Here is a 21,205-nt window from a genome sequence, read left to right as displayed (position 1 = left end):
TCAAGTGATGCAATACATACATACATTCATATATATATATATATATATATATATATATATATATTAGCCTTTTTGAAATAGCTACTTCACCATATGACATGTCAACCCCCTACACATTGGCAATCAAAAATAATTCGTGACTTCCAGAGTGGAGCAGATGAGGAGAGCGCGCAGCACAATGTGACGTCACCAGTCTCACTTCTTTCCTACTTGTTTGGAAAGCGCGAGCTGAGAGAGTGGACAGCGCGCGCACGGAGAAAGACTATCCACGGTAAGAACGCGCGCCTTTCACCGCTAACTGTTGCTTCTTTACTTTTAAAAGTAACATTTGCTGTGTGTAAATGAATAAGCTACAGTTTTGGGCGTGCAGTGTTTTCATCCTATGTATGTTTTTGTTGATAAAGTAATTACGCTGTTATATTCTGTTTTATTTAAATAATCCGCATATGTTCCAAGTTTCCAAGTCAGCGTGCATTATTCTGAATAGTCTGTTTTCTGCAGGGTTGCCAATGTTTTGTATCATCCTCAGATATCGTGATGTGCAAAGAGACATATGAAAGACATCGACCACCTTAGACTCGTGGAGAAATCTGCGAAAGCAATAGCGCAGCTTTATAAAGTAAAGCACTTATCCCCGGAGGCTCAGCTGTCACAGAATGGAGAACATCACGAGCCTCTTCATCCCAAACCCAACATGCAACTACAGCATGGACTTATACTACAACTCTCCAAACCGGAGCGATCTGAACTGCACGCCGCCGGCTGACTACTTCTTTAACGCAGATCTGTACGTGGTTCTCCCGGTCATTTACTCCGTGATATGCGCCGTGGGTCTGACGGGCAACACGGCGGTCATATATGTGATCCTCAAAGCACCCAAAATGAAGACAGTGACCAATATGTTCATCCTGAACTTGGCGATCGCCGACGACCTGTTCACTTTAGTGCTGCCTATCAACATAGCGGAACATCTGTTACACTACTGGCCGTTCGGCGAGGTGCTGTGCAAAATCATTTTAAGCATCGACCACTACAACATCTTCTCGAGCATTTACTTTCTGACGGTTATGAGTGTGGACCGGTACCTGGTGGTGCTGTCGACCGTGCGCTCCAAGCGCATGCCGTACCGCACATACCGGGCAGCCAAGATAGTGAGCCTGTGCGTGTGGCTGCTGGTGATCCTCATCGTCGTGCCGTTCACCGTGTTCGCGGGAGTCTACATCAGTCCCGACGACAACGAGAGAAAAAGCTGTGTCCTAAGTTTCCCCAGTCCTGAAAGTTTGTGGTTCAAAGCGAGCCGGATTTACACCCTCATACTGGGTTTTGCAATCCCGGTGTCTACGATTTGCATTCTTTACACCATGATGCTGTACAAATTAAGACACATGCGCTTGAACACCAACGCCAAAGCGCTGGACAAAGCCAAGAAGAAGGTGACTATCATGGTGTTCATCGTACTGGCCGTGTGCCTGTTCTGCTGGACGCCCTTTCACCTCAGCACCATCGTGGCTCTGACCACAGACCTGCGGACCACACCGCTTCTCATCGGCATCTCGTACTTCATTGCCAGCCTGAGCTACGCCAACTCCTGTCTGAACCCGTTCCTCTACGCCTTCCTGGACGACAGCTTTAGAAAAGCCTTCAAGAAGATGTTAGAATGTAGACCTGCTTGAATGTAAAGCGCTTTGAAGGGACGTGTTCAGAGTCATCCAGAACTGAATTCCAGTGAGATTCCAGAATTTGAATTGAATTTGAGTTGAGGTTGCAAACAGGATGCAACTAAGGCGTTTAACAATTGGGATTTGAATTTAATTTAAAATAATTTTATTAAAAGGTATATGACTGCAATAAGCATAGTTTTGAATTTGAACAGCAAAGTAAAGAAGGATTTTATTGCTTGACAAAGCATTCCCTGGCAGTTTTTTATAAAAGATAATTTTAATTATTCAACTATAAATTTTGAGCTATTGTCATTACAATTCAATATCCGGTATTTTGTCATTACATTTTAATTAATCATAAACTCCAAGGATCCCAATTTTAAAATACGAACTATGGTTACCAACGTAATATGATCATTAATTATTGCCAGTGTATCAAAATAGTGAGCAGCTCATTTAGACATCCTATTATTAAAACCAATGTCATTTCAATTCAATATCCTTTAGTTTGTTGCCAATAAAATTACAATTACACTCAGTTTTATATGTTATGCCTAAATCTGATTAAAATACAGTTATGATGACTGTGTCAACTTTCCAGACTCCCATATTCCTGTGTATTTCCAATAATAAAGCGAAATGTTTTCCTTATACTAAATTCTAAAGTAAGAGTTTGTCTCCCTCTTGTGCTCTCTGTGATGAAAAAATGAAGCTGAAATCTTTTGGAATGTGCTTCAACAACATTTGTCTGACGGAAGTGCCCTGGAAACTTTGATTAGGAATTACAAAATGTGATATCATTGCTGTTTTAGGATGGCATCATGTATTTCTCAAACAGCAGGCATTCATATGTATATATTTATTTTACCTGCTTTTGTCACATGAAAGGTCATCACTTCCTGTCCAGTAGTATTTCATCTTAATAGCAAATGTGAGATGTTTATTCCTATTTTTTAAATGAATAAATATAAATGTAATTGTGTATATCCAGATATGTAAGTCATGCAGATCAACACAGTGTAGCATACTATGCTTCATGGCTTTTTAATACATGTCATAAATAAAATGGAATAAATCAGTTGTCTTTCATTTAGTCCAATGTAGATGTCAAAAACTAATATTACCCGGGACAACAACAGCAACTGCCCAAAGTTTGAAATTAAGCATCATCTAACACACTTTTCTATTTTAGAATTTTTCTGAATATGAGAAATTATGTTTTTGTGTTTGTACCAGAACTAGCTTTTAAATTCACAAGGCCCCTCACTGTATATTAAACAAATGATAGGTGTATAAAGCCTTGCAGTCATGTTTTTTTTTTTAAATCTACATAAATAATAATAATAATAATAATAATAATGTAGTGTAAGCTGCAAGGATTCAACCTCATTGTTACTGTGTAATTTTAACAGCCTTTATCAAGTTCTGTCACAGATTCTTTCCATACACCACCTGGCTGTAACAGTAACTGTTTCCACATCGAGCAAGAAAAAATTTGAGCTGTAGAACTGATCAAACTGCAAAAAAGTAAATGACAGCATACTCCCAAATTGGTTACTGCAATCTCAGCCTGTCGCCCACATAATAAAATATGAGGTCTGCAATCATACATTTTAAACAAAGTATATCGTACAAACAAACAACGCATGCAATACTGAGAGCCATGGTGTTACGATAATAAAATGGTGTCACAAAAAGAAGAAACCATATAAAGCCTAAATAAAATTATACATTTCTAAATGTTATCACCAGTGCCACAGCTGGGCAAATGGGTGCCCTAAACAGAACTGTATTTTTGTGCCCCCTCCCTCAAATATTATGGAAGTAAGAAATACCTACTATTGAGGTCAAAATAGAACGTTAATAAAATATAAAAGTAAATAAACAAATCTTAATTAAATTGTATTATTTACAAATTACAGTTACAGTAGCTCTAGACAGGTATGGCTATGATTTTATTAAAACAGTTGTCTGATTTATTTTATAGTCTCAGGCATTCAGATTTCTTGCAAAAGAAAATCAAGCTGTCAGACACAGACGGGAAAACATAGGTGAACGTATTTATAGTGTTTATTGGAACAGAGGTTGGAACACAGGTGAAGCAATAGGAATAATCTTGACACGGGGAGGGTTGTGACTTAGCTCTGGTCGTGATGTATCTAGATGACAGGATGCGAAGAATGCACAGAGGAACTGATGAGGAAGATGAACAATGGGTATCCAGGGGAACAACACAGGTAGCGAGAAAACAGGTAAGGGTCCTAATTTAACGATCTAAATGCAAAGTGTAAAGTGCACGGCGCAGGTGCACTCAGGGTGTGTCTAAATCCACTTTTGCTATTTTAAGATGGAAAAACGGCGCCAGGGTGCATGGTCTAAACCGGTTGTCCCTATTCTCTTAATGAGTAATGGGTGTTTTTTGGGGGCGTAACGTGCAGTAAACCAGAGTCTCATCTTCCATTCCCTTTATTTGACATGTTTGTTTGCTGCTGTGCATCCCTGTGTATAATAAGCAGCGTGTACGCGCGTTGTGGACCTGCCTATACTAACACGCCCTTTAAATAACAAAGAAAAAACATTGCGCCAGACTTTAGATCAGGTTTGAATTGGTTTATGGCACAGTCTATATTCAGCTCCTTAAAATAGCACTGCGCCAGCAATGCGCCTGAACAGAACTCTTTTTTAGACCAGCACACCCATGGGCGCACAAATGGGTGCAAATGCATTTGCTAATTAAACGACATGGCGCTGGATGGGAAAATGCGAGCAGCACCGGACTGAAACTAGCAGACACACTTGCACTGCACCTTGCGCCGGGTGGATGATAGGGCCCTAAGTTTGTGAAGGTCAATGCAAGATCAGATGAGGAGTGAGGGAAAGTGATAGTCCTTTTATGAGAGTCGGGTGATGATGAACAGGTGATCAGAATTCCGGTGATTGTGAACGAGTATGCGTGGCGTGTGGAGTGGGTGCAGGCTGTGACCCCATGACAATACCCTCTCCTCCACGGGTGGCTCCTGACGACCGGACGTGATTTTGACGACGGGGTCTGCCTTGACCCTGAGGAGCTGGGCGATCTGGGTGTTCCTGATGGAATTTGATAAGTAGAGTAGGGTCCAGGATGTCGTTGTGCTTCACTCAACATTGTTCCTCGGGACCGTATTCTGACCAGGTTAGGTGTTGGCTCCAACTGTCCTGGTTCTGGTGGCAGTACAGTCTCAGGAATCTCCCGACTGCCTGGATCTTACGCTCAGTCTGACCGTTGGTTTGAGGATGGTATCTGGAGGAGGGACTGATGGACACCCCTAGGAGACAGAAGAAAGCACTCCAGACGCGTGAGATGAATTGGGGACCTCTATCCAAGACAATGTCTTCTGGGAGTCTGAAGTGGCGGAAAACTTGATGGAAGAGTGCCTCTGCCATCTGTAGAGACAGTAGGCAGACCCTTGAAGGGAATGAGTTTGCAGGATTTAGAGGATCGATCGATCAACCATGACCAGGATGCTTTTGTATCCTTGGGATGGAGGGAGATCGGTCATAAAGTCTATTCCAATGTGCATCCAGGGTCGCTCGGAGATGGATAGAGGCACGAGTTTCCCGTCTGGTAGCTTCCCAGCGGTGTCAGCAATGGCACATACTGAATATCCTTGCACATATCGAGAGACATCCCGAGACATGGAGGGCCACCGGTAGCGTTCTTTCAGAAGCAAGAGGGTCCTTCTCCTGCCTGGGTGTCCAGAGTCCGGGGATGAATGGAAGTCCAAGAGGGGCTGGCGATGAGTTGGGGGGAACGTAGAGAAGCCCCTCTAGACCTCCCGGCGGAGCAGGGTTTTGTCGATTCTCATTGATGATCTGTTGGTTGATGGTCCACTGGATCGGGCTAACAAGCATGGCTGGAGGGAGAATAGGTTCACGAACGGATGGTTCAGGATCAGCTTGATAGAGGCTAGAAAGGGCATCTGCTCTGCAGTTCTTGTCACCTGATTTATAAATGACCTTAAAGTTAAATCAGGCGAAGAAGAGAGCCCATCGGGCCTGGCAATGATTCAAGCATTTGGCTTCTCTGAGATACTCAAGGTTGTGATGATCATTAATGACTTGGAATGGTTGCTTGGCCCCCTTTAGCCAGTGTCTCGACTCATCGAGAGCCGTTTTTATGGCTAGGAGCTACCGGTTTCCCATGTCATAATTCTGCTCACCCGGGGAGAACTTCTTAGAGTAGAAGGCCATGGGGGTGGGGGGGGGGGGGATGTCACCCTGCCGCTGAGAGAGGAATGCTCCGATCCCGGTTGCCGAGGCATCAACCTCCACGATGAAGGGCAGGTCTGGATTGGGATGAACCAGGACTGGAGCGGATAGGAAGGCCTGTTGTAGTTGGGAGAAGGCTTCTCAGGCAAGTGTTGTCCAGGACAGAGACTTGCGCCTTTTCTTAAGCATAGAAGTGAGGGGAGGACTAAGCATACTGTACTGGTTAATGAAGTTTCGGTAGAAATTGGCGTATCCCAAGAAGCATTGAAGTTCTTTCACAATGTTGGGTAATGGCCACTGTCGGATGGTTTCCACCTTCCTCTGGTCCATCTTGATACCATACTGGTTGATGATGTAGCCTAAGAATTGGACAGTGGAGGGGACTTGGAGTACATGTTTCTCATGTTCTTTCATGTCACTGGAGTAGATCAGGATATCGTCTATATAGATGATGACGAAGCGATTCAGGTACTCACGGAAGATCTCATTCAAATAGGTCTGGAAGCCGGATGGAGAGTTGGACAGGCCATACGGCATAACCCCGTATTCGTAGTGACCTGACAGGGTTATGAAGGCAGTCTTCCATTCATCGCCTCTTCTAATGGTAACGCTGGTGGGATTTCCACTTTCATATTGGTCTCTGGACTCTCCACAGAGGTGGACAGAACAGGAAGATGATTCGAAGTTGCAGGAATTTTAGGTTGGGGCTTTCTTGGGCGATTGATACACTTCTTCAAACATTCATCACTCCATCTGAGAATCTCACCAATTGTCTATTTGAAGTGAGGCAGGTGGGCGTTTAACCAGGGGCATCCCAGGATTATGTCCACAGTTGAATCCTCCAGCACCATGAATGTGATGTCCTCCTTATGCAGGCTGCCAACACGGAGGGATAGTGAGGGGGAGTAATGGTGGACATGCCCTCTACCCAACGGCTTTCCTTGGATGGTGAGTATCCTTGGATGGTGAACATTTAATTCTTGCAGGATTTGGGTGCTAATGAAGTTCCCAGCTGACCCAGAGTCGATGAGGGCTTGTGCTGAAACACAGGAATGAGAATTACCAACATGGACCAGAGTCTTAGTGAGATGAGAGGTATGAGGTGGTAATTGGATTGTACTCACCGGTGGGTGTGGAGGTCAGACCGGATAGTTGGAAATCGTGTGTCCGTCTCCCCGACAATAAAGATGCAATTTTTCATCTATCATAGATGCTCCATGTTGGTAGGATGGTTTGAATCAACTTGCATTGGTTCAGGTGCTGGGGCGGTGACAGATGTTAAAGCCGGCAGAGGATTGGCAGCGGGAGTATTCATGTGGGAGGTGTACAAACGTTGTGACACTCTGAAAGTCTTCTGAATAGGATTCTTAAGTCCCATGGTGTCGTCATAAACAACAATTAATTGCTGAACCTCCCTTCGCAGACCATGATGAAAATTTAAGTTATCAAAGCAGTTTCATTCCAACCACTCGTTGAAGTCAGGGTGCAAAATCTGAGAGCATACATGCTGACTGATTCCTCTTCTTGATAAATATGATATAGTTGATTGTTGATGGACAGTTCAGCAGTATGATGACCAAACATATCTTTCATGTGAGCAAAAAAGGTAGATAATGAAGTAGTTACCAGAGCATTTGTTTCCCAGAGAGGTTGAGCCCATTGTAGCGCTTGTCCAGAGAGGTGGGATATGACAAATGCAACTCGACCGCGTTCATTCTGGAATAGGTGAGTGTTGGCCTCGATGTAGAGTTAGCACTGAAGCAAAAACCCGCTGCAATCTTCCGCTGTGCCACTGTAGGTCACTGGTCGAGCCACGCGACTGGCAGAGGCAGCTGATGGATATTTGAATTAAACACTGTAAAAAATTGCTGTAGTTTCTACAGCAAAATTTTACAGAATTTTACTGTATAAACATTTTACAAGATGCAGCTGTAAGTGGCTCAAATAAGGTTTTACAGTTGTTAACAGTATATTTCCACGTCAACTGTAATTAATTTACAAGAAGCAGGTGTTTCCTACTCTAACTTACTGTAGTGTGGCATTATGGGATTGCACGCGCATCATTCAAATTCAGAAACCCAGCCGACTGGAGCAGTCCGAGAACGATTGAAGATAAGAAGCTTTATTCATAATTCCTGGCAAGTTCACTTAATTATACTTAAGAAATATAACCTTTTATATTTATTTAAGTTAATCTATAAGCGATTTCATGTCACAATAGCCTCCTATCCTTACATTTATTGGCCTTGGTAACTTCTGTGCAGTAAACTGGGAATTGCTATCATAGCATAGTTACGCCAAATGTTCGATTTTTGGAAGTAAAATGTTCTTATTGAGAGTGTTTACCTAATGCGAATGATTGTCATAGTAACTAATGTTACTATCTATCTAAATAACTGACGAAGAGCAAAATTTGAAATTCAACATTCGTTTATATGTGTTCAACTATCCCATATTGACTCGACGCCTTACTATAATAAGTGAAAGACATCTTTATGTGCCCGACTGGACAAGTTAGCCTGATTAAAAAGAAAAAAGAAAAGAAAAAAAGACTGAGGAAGCATCGAAACACGAGACTGATTCTGATTATATTAACGTTTCATTCAACATCAAAAAAGCTTAACAGCACACATAAACTCACAGAAAATACATGAGGTAAGTTAAATGTTCAACTGTTGAGTTTATTTATAACATATAAGAAGCATCACAAGTGAGCTGTTTTGCTGAGTATCACGATTTCAAATACATAGTTCAATAAACAATTAGTTAACAAGTTACTTACTTTTTTAGACACAATATTAACTGTTGTTGTATTTCACCAACGAATATAGTTTCAAACAAAGACCAAAGCAAAACTATTTTGCTCATTCTCAAATCAAAACTCTCCAAATTTGAGCTAAATGATTCATCTTTTTGAACAGATCGGTTCAATGAATGATTCAGTTGATTCCCTCATTAAGTTATTTACTGCCACCTAATGGCGGATTAGTTTCAGGTTTAATAAGTAGCATTGCATTTTTCCAACATTTATTAATTGTATTTTCAAATTTCATATAATTTTGCACTGTTAATTATTTAATTTGATTGGTGGTACAGTTCTACAATGTAATATTACAATTTATAATTATAAATTATATAATTTATAATAGTTTGTTTATTCTAATATATATGCCTTTTGGGGTGTTAATTTTGGTCTCATTTACAGTACATAATGCTTTAAAGAAATCACAAGATTATTTTCTTTATGTCTTGTAGGTGCAAAGAATAGCAGCTGATGTGGAGAAATGTTTGATGCTTCAAGACTCTGAAGCTGATTTTATTAGGTAATATATTAATTATTTAAATAATTTGATAAACTTGTAATTTAGATTACATTTTATATTGAAATACTGCATTGTAGGTTACATTATTGCTTATATTTATTCATTTCAGGTCCACCCAGTGGCTTTTGACTATTTGAGGGTCAGATGGTTGTGAATTCATACCTCAACATTGTGCGTCCCGGGACCAGGAATCTTTTGCACACATTAATTTTTTCAAAGGTAACAAGTTTTACTTAAGTAATTTCATTTGCAAAAAAGGTTACTTATTCAAAATGAAATGTAGTCATTCATCACTGTTAACTGTTAATGTCATTCCAAACCCGTAAAAGCTATGTTCATCTTCGGAACACAATTTAAGATATTTCAGATGAGAACCGGGAGGCTTGCGTCTGTCCCACTGACTGCCAAACAATTAACAATGTCTAAGCCCAGAAAAGTATGAAAAGCATCGTCAGAATAGTCCATCTGCCATCAGTGGTTCAACTGTAATTTTACAAAGCTACAAGAATATTTTTTTTATGCAAAGAAAACAAAAAGAACAACTTTATTCAACAAAGTCGTTATTTTTTTATTATGTCAGCCGCACCACATGGATACGCTGTTTTCGTTCAAATCAAAGCGTAAATAAACAGAAAGCGTGTCCATGTGACCCAACTGACACAGAACAGGCTATGTAGTGTGTGTCCAACAGATGCTCTCCAAAAATGGCACCACTCTGACCCAGAGGAGGCGAATTGTTGAATAAATCATTATTTTTGTTTTCTTTGCATAACACTTTTGCTTCATAACGTTATGGTTGAACCACTGATGGACTATTCTGATGATGTCTTTCATACTTTTCTGGGCCTTGACAGTGATATTTACTGGAGAGTCTATGGGACAGTCACAATCTTCCCAGTTGCATTCAGAATATCTTAAATTGTGTTCCGAAGACGAACGAAGCTTTTACGGGTTTGGAACGACATGGCAAGATTTTCATTTTGGGGTGGAGTAACCTTTTAAGTACTGGTAAATGCTGATTGTATTGTATAAGTGGCATTTTGACATTTATTTTATTGAGCTAGTTTAATTTGATACATAACTTTATCCTGATGCTTTTTCTTGTTTTTATGTGCAGATGTTTTCTTGGTATCACAACACTCAGTGGATACAAGACGGACACATAGAGGCAAAACAAGAGGGACAACCCTCATGTGTGTGCTCATCTCAGAAAGTTGATGGACTTTCAGTACGTATTTATTAAATTGTCTTTTGCAGGAATATTCTTAATTTAATAGAACATAAGCTCAAACAACAGAATTTGTGATTTAATGTTGATTCCAGCATTTTATTTGAATACTTTTCTTTAAAACATATATTTTTTAAATTTTTAAATGTTTAAAAAAATTATACAAATTCTGTTGACTGACCTTCATTTTTATAGAAAGTTAATGTTCTACTCTGAATATGGCTTTTTTTAAAGAGTTAATTGTGATGCTATGCTATTTTTATGATAAGATTTAACTGTTGAAAGACTTTTATTTTATTTTACCAGTAAAAGCCTTGCAATGTCTTTGTGCCAGTTTTAATAAATACTTATTTGCATCATCACTGACTTGGTTTTTATTCATTTGTAAATTTATTAAGATAGAGCTCATGATAATGCATTTATATCAGTATTTTATAGTTTACTGTTAAAATTATTATTTAAAGGAGTTTCACTGTTAAATTATTACAAAATCATATTGTATTCAGTGGTATTTACAAGATTTTATTGGCAACTTTTGTTGCCAGTTAAATACTGTAATTTAATGAAATTACAAAAAAATGTTGTAAAATATATTTACAGGACTTTATTGGCAACTTTTTTTGCCAGGTAAATACTGGACTTTAGTGAATTTACAAAATATTGCTGTAAAATAAACTACTTGTAAAATTCAATGTTACTGTAAAAAATACTACAAACTACTGTATTTCACATACAGCAATTAACTGTAATTTGCTTTGCAGTAATGTCCTGTAATCCATTTTACAGCAATTAACATCATTTTTACAGGATTTTATTGGCAACTTTTTTGCCAGTAAAATCCTGTAAATTCTACAGTACATTTTTTACAGTGAATGTTTGGTCAATAGCCGATTTAACAGCCTATTTGATCGTACTGTAAGTATAACAGCAGCAATTACCAGTCCTTTGGCTCCCTTTGCTATTATATATATATATATATATATATATATATATATATATATATATATATATTACAGTGGCTACACAAACCATGATTTTTGGATGTATTCGTGTTTTCTTTTGATTAGATTTTTTTCTTTTCTTTTCGTCTTTCTTTCCTTCAAAGTTTATACATACATATTCTGAAGAATTCAGCTCAAACCCTGATCAAACACAACCGAGCCAGCCAATTAAGATCTTCAGCAATGCTCAGTAATACAGACAGGTGTACTGGAGCCTTCTCTCTCAATACGACCCCATAATGATAGATAATAGTCTAGCAGTCAAATATCATTGTAGTTGACAGGGAGGACTGTTAGTGCCTTTCTGGAAAGGCAGTTTAAAAATCAAGTCAAAGAAAACACGTTTCTCCCGGTGACTGCGCGCAACAGGCAGCAGAGGGCAACATGAGCTAATATTTTTCCATATATCTAATATCACAGTCTAAAAGATCTGCAATGATGTGTCTTAATTAATAGCCTATAAACCACGTTTACAAGCGCTTTTTTATTTTATTTTTTTTTTTATGTGGTTTATTAAGAATTACATTGTGACAGTCATTTTAAAACGGTATTGTTATGCATGAACTATTATAGTTGTATACTATTTTTTATACTGTGTAAGGGTTTATAACAGTTACACTTATCTAAACAAGTTCTATTCACACTATCTTTCCACTGACCTAAAATAATGATGTTGTATAGCTACTGGTAAACTCAAGTTCAAGATGTTATGTTGATAATTAGCTGGTTGTCAATGTAAAATTAAATACAATGAAATAATAAAGCTTCACCAGCTGTTGGTATGACCAGTTAATAGCCAGCCAGATACTTGTTGCTGTAATCCAGCAAATGGTTTCATCAGGATTTTCCAGGATACTTCTGAATAACGTCACTAGATGGCGTTCATTTACCACTTCTAATTACTGTGCTCTTTGATTTGACGAGTGTGAGGATATCTAGTCCTCTTGGATGCTGGACACTGACAAAACTGGAACACAAACTGAAATTTGTCACTGTAGTTTTATGCTTGAGCAAACTGACAAACATTAGACACTGACCATGAGCAATCCTGCATTCGTATAATTGTGATGTTAGCTAGGCTCTAAAGGAAAAGCTCTGCTGTTGACTGTCACGTTACATTGTGCTTGTGATTGGGTCACATTGCAGCAATTGACTTTGTGACACTCCCTTCCAAACACCAGGGCTGCCGGCCTTTGATTTGCCCGTCACCTGCATCTGAGATTGAAGCCCCCGCTGTATTCTGTCTCCACAAGTCAAACAGTCGAACACACGGGGGGACCTGGTTGCAAACTTCAATTATGTCCCAGCCTCCGCACCCTCACAAATCAATGAGATCGACTTGCTGTTAAGGAGACGCACATCCAGTTTCAGGGAATGTGTCTATCTGCGATAAATGAATAGGCGGTTGTCACAGAGAGTGATCTCATTGTGCTTCTCGCCACTTCTGTTTAAGTGTGTGTGCTATAGTTATTGTTCATAAGGTTCAAGGTAGGTGAAGGTAGAAGAAGATTCAATACAGAAAGAGCGGTTCGTTAGTTACAAACACTTGGTGATGAAACTCACAATTCATCCTGAATCATCTGCCAGCTGCTCCTCTTCAGCTTTGGATCTGTGGGTCACAATACAATGTGCTTATTCATAATACTGATAGGCTACTGGATCAAACAGCCCAGCATGGAAAGTCTCATCAGCCAATTATAAGGTCTGATTGTATTCTATATGACGATTTTTTGTTAAAAATCAAATCCACATCGTACTGATGTCTGGACTGACTCATGTTGCCCACAAGCAGATGCGGTTTTAACAAGCTCCCAGACTGTCTGGCTCGCGTCCATTCACGGCAATTAACATTTCTTTAATGTGGCATTGATTCAGCTGTAAACAAGGCATATTCTCCTCTAGGCGGAGGACAAAAACATTAGACGCCATATAATGCAAAATTTGCAGCAGGCTCATTGGAAATAGATTATTCTAGCTTCATTTCTGTAAAAATGCTCCTACACTCTTACAGATTAAGCTTATTTATTGACATTGATGGTTCATGGAATCTTTCTACTGAACAAAAGGTTCTTCATAGTGGAAAAATGTACTCTGGATTATTAAAATGTTCCTCACATTAAAAAATGTTCACTGAAAGGTAACCCAACATGACACTTCTGTGGCATATGAAACCCCTCTTTTGAAACCCTTATTTCTAAGAATGTGTAAATACAGTGGAGATCAAAATAAGAGAACGATTTATGAAAACTTGATTTTCACTTGATTCAGAAATACTGTCATGTAATCTTCATCGTTCAAAATTTAAAGTAATTTTAGTTGTGGGCTACATCATTCTATTAGAACAGTGTTTTACAAAATAGTCAAGGCACTTCAACAGAAAGGCTTCATTTTGTTTAAAACTGATCAAAATAAGGACACAGCAATGATTGGTGTGATCACAACGGTATGATCTTGGTCCACTCTTCTAACAGTCTCTTCCACAGGTTGGTGACTGTAACTTTGTCACCAAGGATTTTCCAGATATCTTCAGTTGGGTTTAAATAAGGACTCTGGGCTGGCCAGTTCTGTTTTCATGTTTTCAGGTTCAAGGAACTGATTTACCTGTTTTGCATGAACATTGCAGGCTGATTGGGAGATACTTGCATGGAAGAAACTGCATGTTGCCATAGGAGGTTCTGATAAACATTCACATTCACTGCCATGTAGCTGTATAAGAGACACAACTCCTGTTGCCAAAAACATCCCTCAAACAATAACACTTCCTCCTCCACCTTTCACTGACTTTAATGCATTCAGGGTTCAGTCTTTCCCTAGTTTGATGACAAACATAATGTTGTAACTAGACTTGCTTTCATCACTGACGTGAACTTTGGACCTCCTCACAACATGCTCCTCAGCAAAGGTTAGTCTAGGCTTTTAATTCTTTCTGTTGATGAGAGTGAGTGCTATTTCAGTCCAAATTATCTTAAACATTGAGAGACTGTGTGCTGAGATATATCCTTTCCTTGTTCTGCGGTGAACTGGCGAGCAATTCCAGCTGCAGTGCTGAACCAATTCTCCATTGAGATTCTCCACGTTATCCTGTCCTCTTATGCATTTGTCTTCATGCCAGCCAGCCTTTATGGGGGACTTGAATGAATTAGTGACATAAACTAAGATGCAGTATTTACAAAATCACAGATTTGATTAGTATGAGGTGCCAGATCAACACTGGTAACTGGGAGGTATCTGAAAATGTTCTGTATTTTTGATCAGTGTTCTTTTTCAGATATCTGATTTAAGTTATTTACTGTGCTTCAGAATATATTTTACCTTAAGAAATATGCTTAGGATAATTTCAAATGGGACTAAATTGTAGGTTGTTTTCTAATTTGGATCTCCACTGTACATTTCACTGCCATTTCCAGGTGAAAAGAACACTAGAAGCATTGAAACAGCAACCCTTTTCACACAAAGTATGTCACAGGAGCAGATTATTTTTAAGATACTGTAGACAGCATTGCACTTGAGTTGCGGATCTTGCGGGTACAAGTCTCAGTAAACATGAGTTAAATCCTTGTGAAACAAAGCTAAAATTACATGCTTTAGGAAATGCTTTTTGTCTCTCATAATGTAAATTTCATACACAATCATTAACCCCTTAGCACTATTCACTCGACACTTAAATGTTGTGATACGGACATTAACCATTAAAATATATAAATTCCCAGATACTATGAAAGTCAATGTTTATCAGCATTCTTCAAAATATTTTATTTTTAGCTCAAAATAAGAAAGAAAGTCATACAGATTTGGATCAAGCATGAGCCTGAGCTATCACTTTAAAAACTACAAGAAATACAATATAATTTTGCAAAAACAGATCCACAGGCATTAATAAACCCACATCTGCAATGCACAAAATTGCACTTCTTGTGGATATGTCACAAAAAAGTGCAGTGAAATTACATTTACACAGTCACATATTTCAAACAAGTCTGGGTTGCATATTCTAAAAAACAAAATTTTTTGAAAGATTGCTAAGAACTCAATATTATTACCACATATGCTTGCAATTTTAAAGGCTCACTGAGGCTTTTCTCATGTCCTGGTGTAACATTTGCTTCTGTCTTCTGTCTATTGATCTGGGAAGACTTATTAAAAACAAAATTGATCACGAACTTACAAATTGTTCGATGTCTAGGTAGTTTGCCCTTATATTGAGAAGACAAATGAACCTGCTGGTGGGTCCATAATGCATCTGGATTACCAGGTTCCATGGAACCCAAATCACTTATGAACTTCTGTGCAACCTTAAATTACTTCATGTCTACATACTCTAAGTTATGTGGCAAAAAATAATTAAATGGAGGTCTATCATATCTAGAGAAAGCATCAGTTAGCATTCACAATCCTCTCAGTGGTTTGCATTATTTGAAATCTGCTGTCTTTGGGAACACTCAGTTTGCTTTTTAGACAGTCGACTAAGTTGTAAATGCCATGTGACTAAAGGAAACTCAGGATCAACAGTGATATTGGTAAATACTATTCAATTTTTTAGGAACAGTTTTCTATTATTTTATTTGTCTTTATTATTATTATTATTTTTTTTTTTTTTAACAACTGTTTATTGAAATCTTCTTCTGGGAACAGTAGTATAAAACAAACTAAATAAATAAATACATACATAAAAATAATAAAAATTAATTAAGTAATATTAATACATAAATAACAATCAAATAATTTCTACTAAGATTTTAGAAAAGATGACACAACATTAAAAACTGAAAACCATAAATTGACAGTTTTTTACATTAGATCCATGTATATGAGAAGTTGAGAGTTCCATCGAGATAATGTACAACAAATACACAGAGGTATAGCAATAGGGCAGGCAATAGTCTGGGGCCCCAAGTGACGTGACATACAGCCATATAGTGACGTGACATTTAACATGGAGCAATATATCTGAATCCAGAAATACATCCATTATCAGTCACCATTGACACTGAATGTAGGCTAATAAATGTAGAAGAATCATTCTCACGTTTCGATGCTCCACTTGTTATTATTTATATATTTATTCCCCTTCACATAGTTAATCAATTTCACACAAAGTTTTTTTCTCCAAAAATGATCATGATTACAAATGTTTATATGTATTTTAATTAATATATATATTATATATATATATATATATATATATATATATATATATATATATATATATATATATATATATATTATTACTATTACTAAGTTAATTAGGAGAGCCATATTGCCTGTGTTAGCATTTCAACAACAGAAATAATTCCAAACAAAGCCGCAACCACTGATCTATAATAGAGATCATTGGCCGCAGGGCTATTTTGCGTCTCTGAACAACACGACAGAGTTTTGTGAATGGATCAAACATTTAAATGATTCAGTTAAATCGCAATGACTCACTTATTAAAGATCCTTGCAAACAGAGATTGCACTTAGGAGAAGATGACAGATTTCTATAAAAACATTTCATTGGAGTCAAGTAAACCCTTTTAGCAATTTCAAATGAATCAGTTGGTGGTTACGGTTTTTAGAAGAGAATTTAAACTTTCCCCATACCTGATCCGAAAATAAAACATGCACCTCTTCATTAAGATCCTTAGCCCAAACAGTTGTAATAGATAAAGGTTTCTATGAATGCACAAGAAGACAGAGATATATCCGAAGCAGAGGGAGATTCCTCAGACGGAAAAAACTGTTTTCTATTTTAATAGATTTATTTATGTGATGGAAAGCTGAATTTTCAGCATCATTACACGGGTATTCAGAGTCATATGATCCTTCTGAAATCATTTTAATATGCTAAATTGAAGATTAGGAAATATATTATCAGTGTTGAAAACCATTTTTTGTTTCAGTTTTTGTGTCTTTTTTTTAGGAATCTTTGTTTAATAAAAACTGGCATTTATTTAAAATAAAATGGATGAGTTTAGTGTATCAATTCTGAATAAAAGGAAAAAAAAAAAAGAAAAAAAATTGTAATAATAACAATCATTACATATAGTGTGTACATAGGCAACAGATTCACAAATAACCTACCTGGTTTATCTCAACTGATCTGTGTATCCATAAATACACATGAACTATACATGAAATGACTAGCAACATGGGTACTATCTTCTCTAATACATTAGAAGCTGTTGCCTCAAATCAAACTGAAAAAGGTTAGAGAAAAACATACTGTGCCATGGTACAAAAGTAATATCCACTCTCTCAAGAAAGAAAATCGTAATCTTGAGCGCAAATGGAGAAAAACTAACTTGGAAGTTTTTTAGAAATGCGTGGAAAAACAGTATGTCCAGCTATAGACAGTTATAAAATGCTCTAAAAAAAATAATAGAAAATAACCAAAACAATGCAATATTTTTTTTTATTTAGCATAGGGCTAGATTAACAAATAACCAGACACCACTAATATTTCCTCACAGTTTAATAGTAATGAATTTATGCTAAAATATATAAAATAAATAACATCAGAAATACTATAGCAAATGTACATTCTACGGCATCTAATTCTTGAGCTTCATTTAACGCACTCAAAGATAAACTGCAGTGCTTTACAACTACAGGAAGAGTTAAATAATCTTATCACTGCATCTAAAACAACAACATGCCTATTAGATCCTGTACTCACTAAATGACTGAAAGAGTTGTTACCTGTAGCAGAAGAACCGTTTCTCAATATCATTAACTTGTCGTTATCATTAGGTAACGTCCCAAAACCATTCAAGCTGGCGGTTATTAAAGCCCCTTATTAAGAAACCACAACTAGATCCTAGTGAACTGGCAAATCACACATCCATTTCAAATCTTAAATTTATGTGTACAATTTTGGAAAAGGTTGTGTCTGCTCAATTGTGCTCCTTTCTGCAACTCCTTTCTGCCTCAAGAAAATACGGGATTATGCTGATGATACTCAACTATATATCTCAGGCAGACCAGATGAAACTTCTAAATGATCTAAGTTAACAGAATGTCTTAAAAATGTACAAAGATTGGAAGACTTATAATTTTCTCCTATTAAATTTGGATAAGACAAAGATTTTACTTACTGGACCAAAAACAGTACACAGAATCTCTTGGATTACAATTTGCAACTAGACGGATGTACTGTTACTTCAATCAGGACCACTTTTGTCAAGTATATTTATAACAGTTATATTTCATACAGTTAGTGTTGGCAGTATGATTATGTTCTGGGCAACACTCCGCATGCCTGTCCATGCAGCCATGCTTGGACAGAGCAGGCAGAGCAGCAAGACAAGACAGCAATGCAATGGAAGAGGCCGCTTGGTACACATTGGTACACATCAGGAACAACTGATTGTCGGCTATTGAGAGCTTGACTGACGTGACCTGCCTGAACTAAGGCAATGCTTTCCTCTACAGTCAAAAATCTGGGTGTTATATTAGACAGCAACTTGTCTTTTGAAAATCATATTTCCCATGTTCCAAAAACAGCATTCTTCCATCTTAGAAACACTGCCAATCTATGAAACATGTTCCCTGTTTCTGATGCAGAAAAGCTAGTTCTTGCATTCATGAACTCTAGACTGGACTATTATCGCCTAAAAAACAACATTCTATCAATCAACATTCTATATTCTGTGGCACAAACACAGATATTATATTAAATTATAGTGAATTTGGGCATCTGCCATGACACTTTATCACACTCTTATCACCCAATCAGATTCAAGGACCAGAATGAACTGTTGTATATAATATAATATAATATAATATAATATAATATAATATAATATAATATAATATAATATAATATAATATAATATAATATAATATAATATAATATCAGTGGCGGAGCTAGAGTTTTATACATGGTGTGACCATGTATGTTGCTTCTTTCAGTACGATTAAACAAAGAAAATGAAATAGTAGCATAGTAATTATAGGGGTGACACCCGGGGTGGCCGATCAGGTGTCAGGGGTGTCCAGTGCCACCCTGGACACCACTCTGGCTCCGCCTCTGAATATAATATAATATAATATAATTGTTTGCCAAATATTTTATTTAGTCACAAATCATAACAAATTTAAAATGGCTGCAAACTGAAAAAACATGCTTTTTGGAACCCCCATGGCATCTACCAGATTGGCCTACTCAGACTATTTTAACCTAATCAGACAAAAACTTGATTTTGATTTATACACAATAATTGAAAATGAATTTCTTCTCAGCCATTTTCATTGAGCACTTATCTGTCCTTCTGTTCTTAGGAAAATAACAGTTCAAATAACAGATAGAGATCTCATCTAAAAATTAAGTGGAAACTGCATCACATAAAGGTGTTAACCCCAGTATATTCATAAGGTTTTTCTTCAGTGTCATAAATCAATCCTCTGGGATTTGCGGGATGCAGAATGAGGTGAATTTGGAAACAGCAGTACACTCCCACAGCCCTCCTGACCTGTGTGTGGACCCCAGACACAGCAAATACTGTACCTCAACAGCACACAGAAGAAATATGCCTCCCTGCTGACCGCTGAATTATGGAGTCTGTATCCCTCTGTTTTGCCTTGGGACATGGAGGTGTGTACATGTGCATGACTGAGGCCACATAAGCATCCGTCTTCTGCGCATTTTATTACCCTACACGTCTTCTCGCTGTCACTGCACTGCTGATACTGAGACATCTGTCTGGATTCACTGTGACACACACATACACACAACACAAATACACACAAGTTGATTTACATTAAACAATCCATCTATCCGTGGCCTGTCATTGCTTGATGGTGTTTTAGCCTCCACAACTTCATCCCTTGGTCAATACTGAGCACATACAAAATCATAAGTCACAAACGGTAGAATTATAACCTGGTTAGGGAGACTGGGTGAGAAATGACAAGGTGGAGCTCCCCGGGAGCCGTGCTTTTCACCAAATTGTAGCCTGCTCTAATTGAGAGGAGTAGAGAGTGCTGGTGCACTAATGAAATGGCCTAATGTGATGGCAGAGGGTGGCACTAGAATAAAATATCTCACGGTGGGAGGAGACAAAGCCTTTCTTTAATCTGTCAATGTGTGAAAATCTCTGTGGGCTGTGCATATCAAGCAGGGATGGAGCTTTGTATTATTGATGTTTTATTCTGCAGACAGGTGAATACATATTTTTAGATCAAGACAATTTTTAATTTTATTTTTGTGAATGCATCGACAGTCATTCTCGGCTGTTTTTTTATGTTTATTATTAACAAATATGTTAATCATTATATTTATTATTATTATTAATAAATGTGAACATGCCTTAATTCATCTCACTCTCACTCTCAAAAACAAAACAACAACAACAACAACAACAAAAAACAGATTCAGTATTCTTCACATTTAATAAAAACTGTGAAATGCAACTCAGAATGTGATGCAAACCTGCAATAATTAAATGTTAAATAACACAAATATCCTTTATGTAATTAATCACATTTTATTAGCCAATGTCTCCAATTAAACCATACTAAAAAGCAAAAATTGCCTAGATTAACATTTGTGCTTCTTTTTTTGATGTTTTTGAAGTGTTAAACTTTCTTCTGCATTCTACTACCATTGATGAATTTACTTTTCCTTCAGCTTGAGGTTTATTCGTTTCACTTTTTGTGTGAAAGAGCTTTTACATTTGCCAAAAATATAACTTTTTTATACAAACCCGAATCCAGAAAAGTTGGGACAGTGTACAAATTGTGAATAAAACAATGCAATGATGT

At 37.5% G+C, this 21,205-nt stretch overlaps 1 protein-coding gene and 1 long non-coding RNA gene across 3 annotated transcripts; both read left to right on the top strand.

Annotated features, from left to right (window-relative positions):
* Positions 1–209: 209 nt before the first annotated feature.
* Positions 210–2,733, top strand: LOC113041135 (neuropeptides B/W receptor type 2-like). 2 transcript variants are annotated; one of them, XM_026199491.1, is made up of 2 exons: positions 210–271; positions 530–2,733. In XM_026199491.1, the coding sequence occupies exon 2, from the start codon at positions 657–659 to the stop codon at positions 1,671–1,673; it is 1,017 nt and encodes a 338-aa protein (XP_026055276.1). In that variant the 5' UTR covers positions 210–271; positions 530–656; the 3' UTR covers positions 1,674–2,733. The 2 variants fall into 2 exon arrangements, with proteins under 2 accessions (XP_026055276.1, XP_026055277.1); XM_026199492.1 differs by having other exon boundaries at positions 244–271; positions 502–2,733.
* Positions 2,734–9,176: 6,443 nt separating this feature from the next.
* Positions 9,177–10,483, top strand: LOC113041727 (uncharacterized). The gene is made up of 3 exons (XR_003275450.1): positions 9,177–9,232; positions 9,342–9,451; positions 10,350–10,483. It is a non-coding gene; the product is annotated as an uncharacterized LOC113041727 (long non-coding RNA).
* The last annotated feature ends 10,722 nt before the right edge of the window (positions 10,484–21,205 follow it).

The sequence above is a fragment of the Carassius auratus genome, chromosome 23, assembly GCF_003368295.1.
Source record: "Carassius auratus strain Wakin chromosome 23, ASM336829v1, whole genome shotgun sequence".
Lineage (NCBI taxonomy): Eukaryota > Metazoa > Chordata > Actinopteri > Cypriniformes > Cyprinidae > Carassius > Carassius auratus.
The sequence above is the reverse complement of the archived record's forward strand: the minus strand, read 5'-3'. Positions and strand labels throughout refer to the sequence as shown.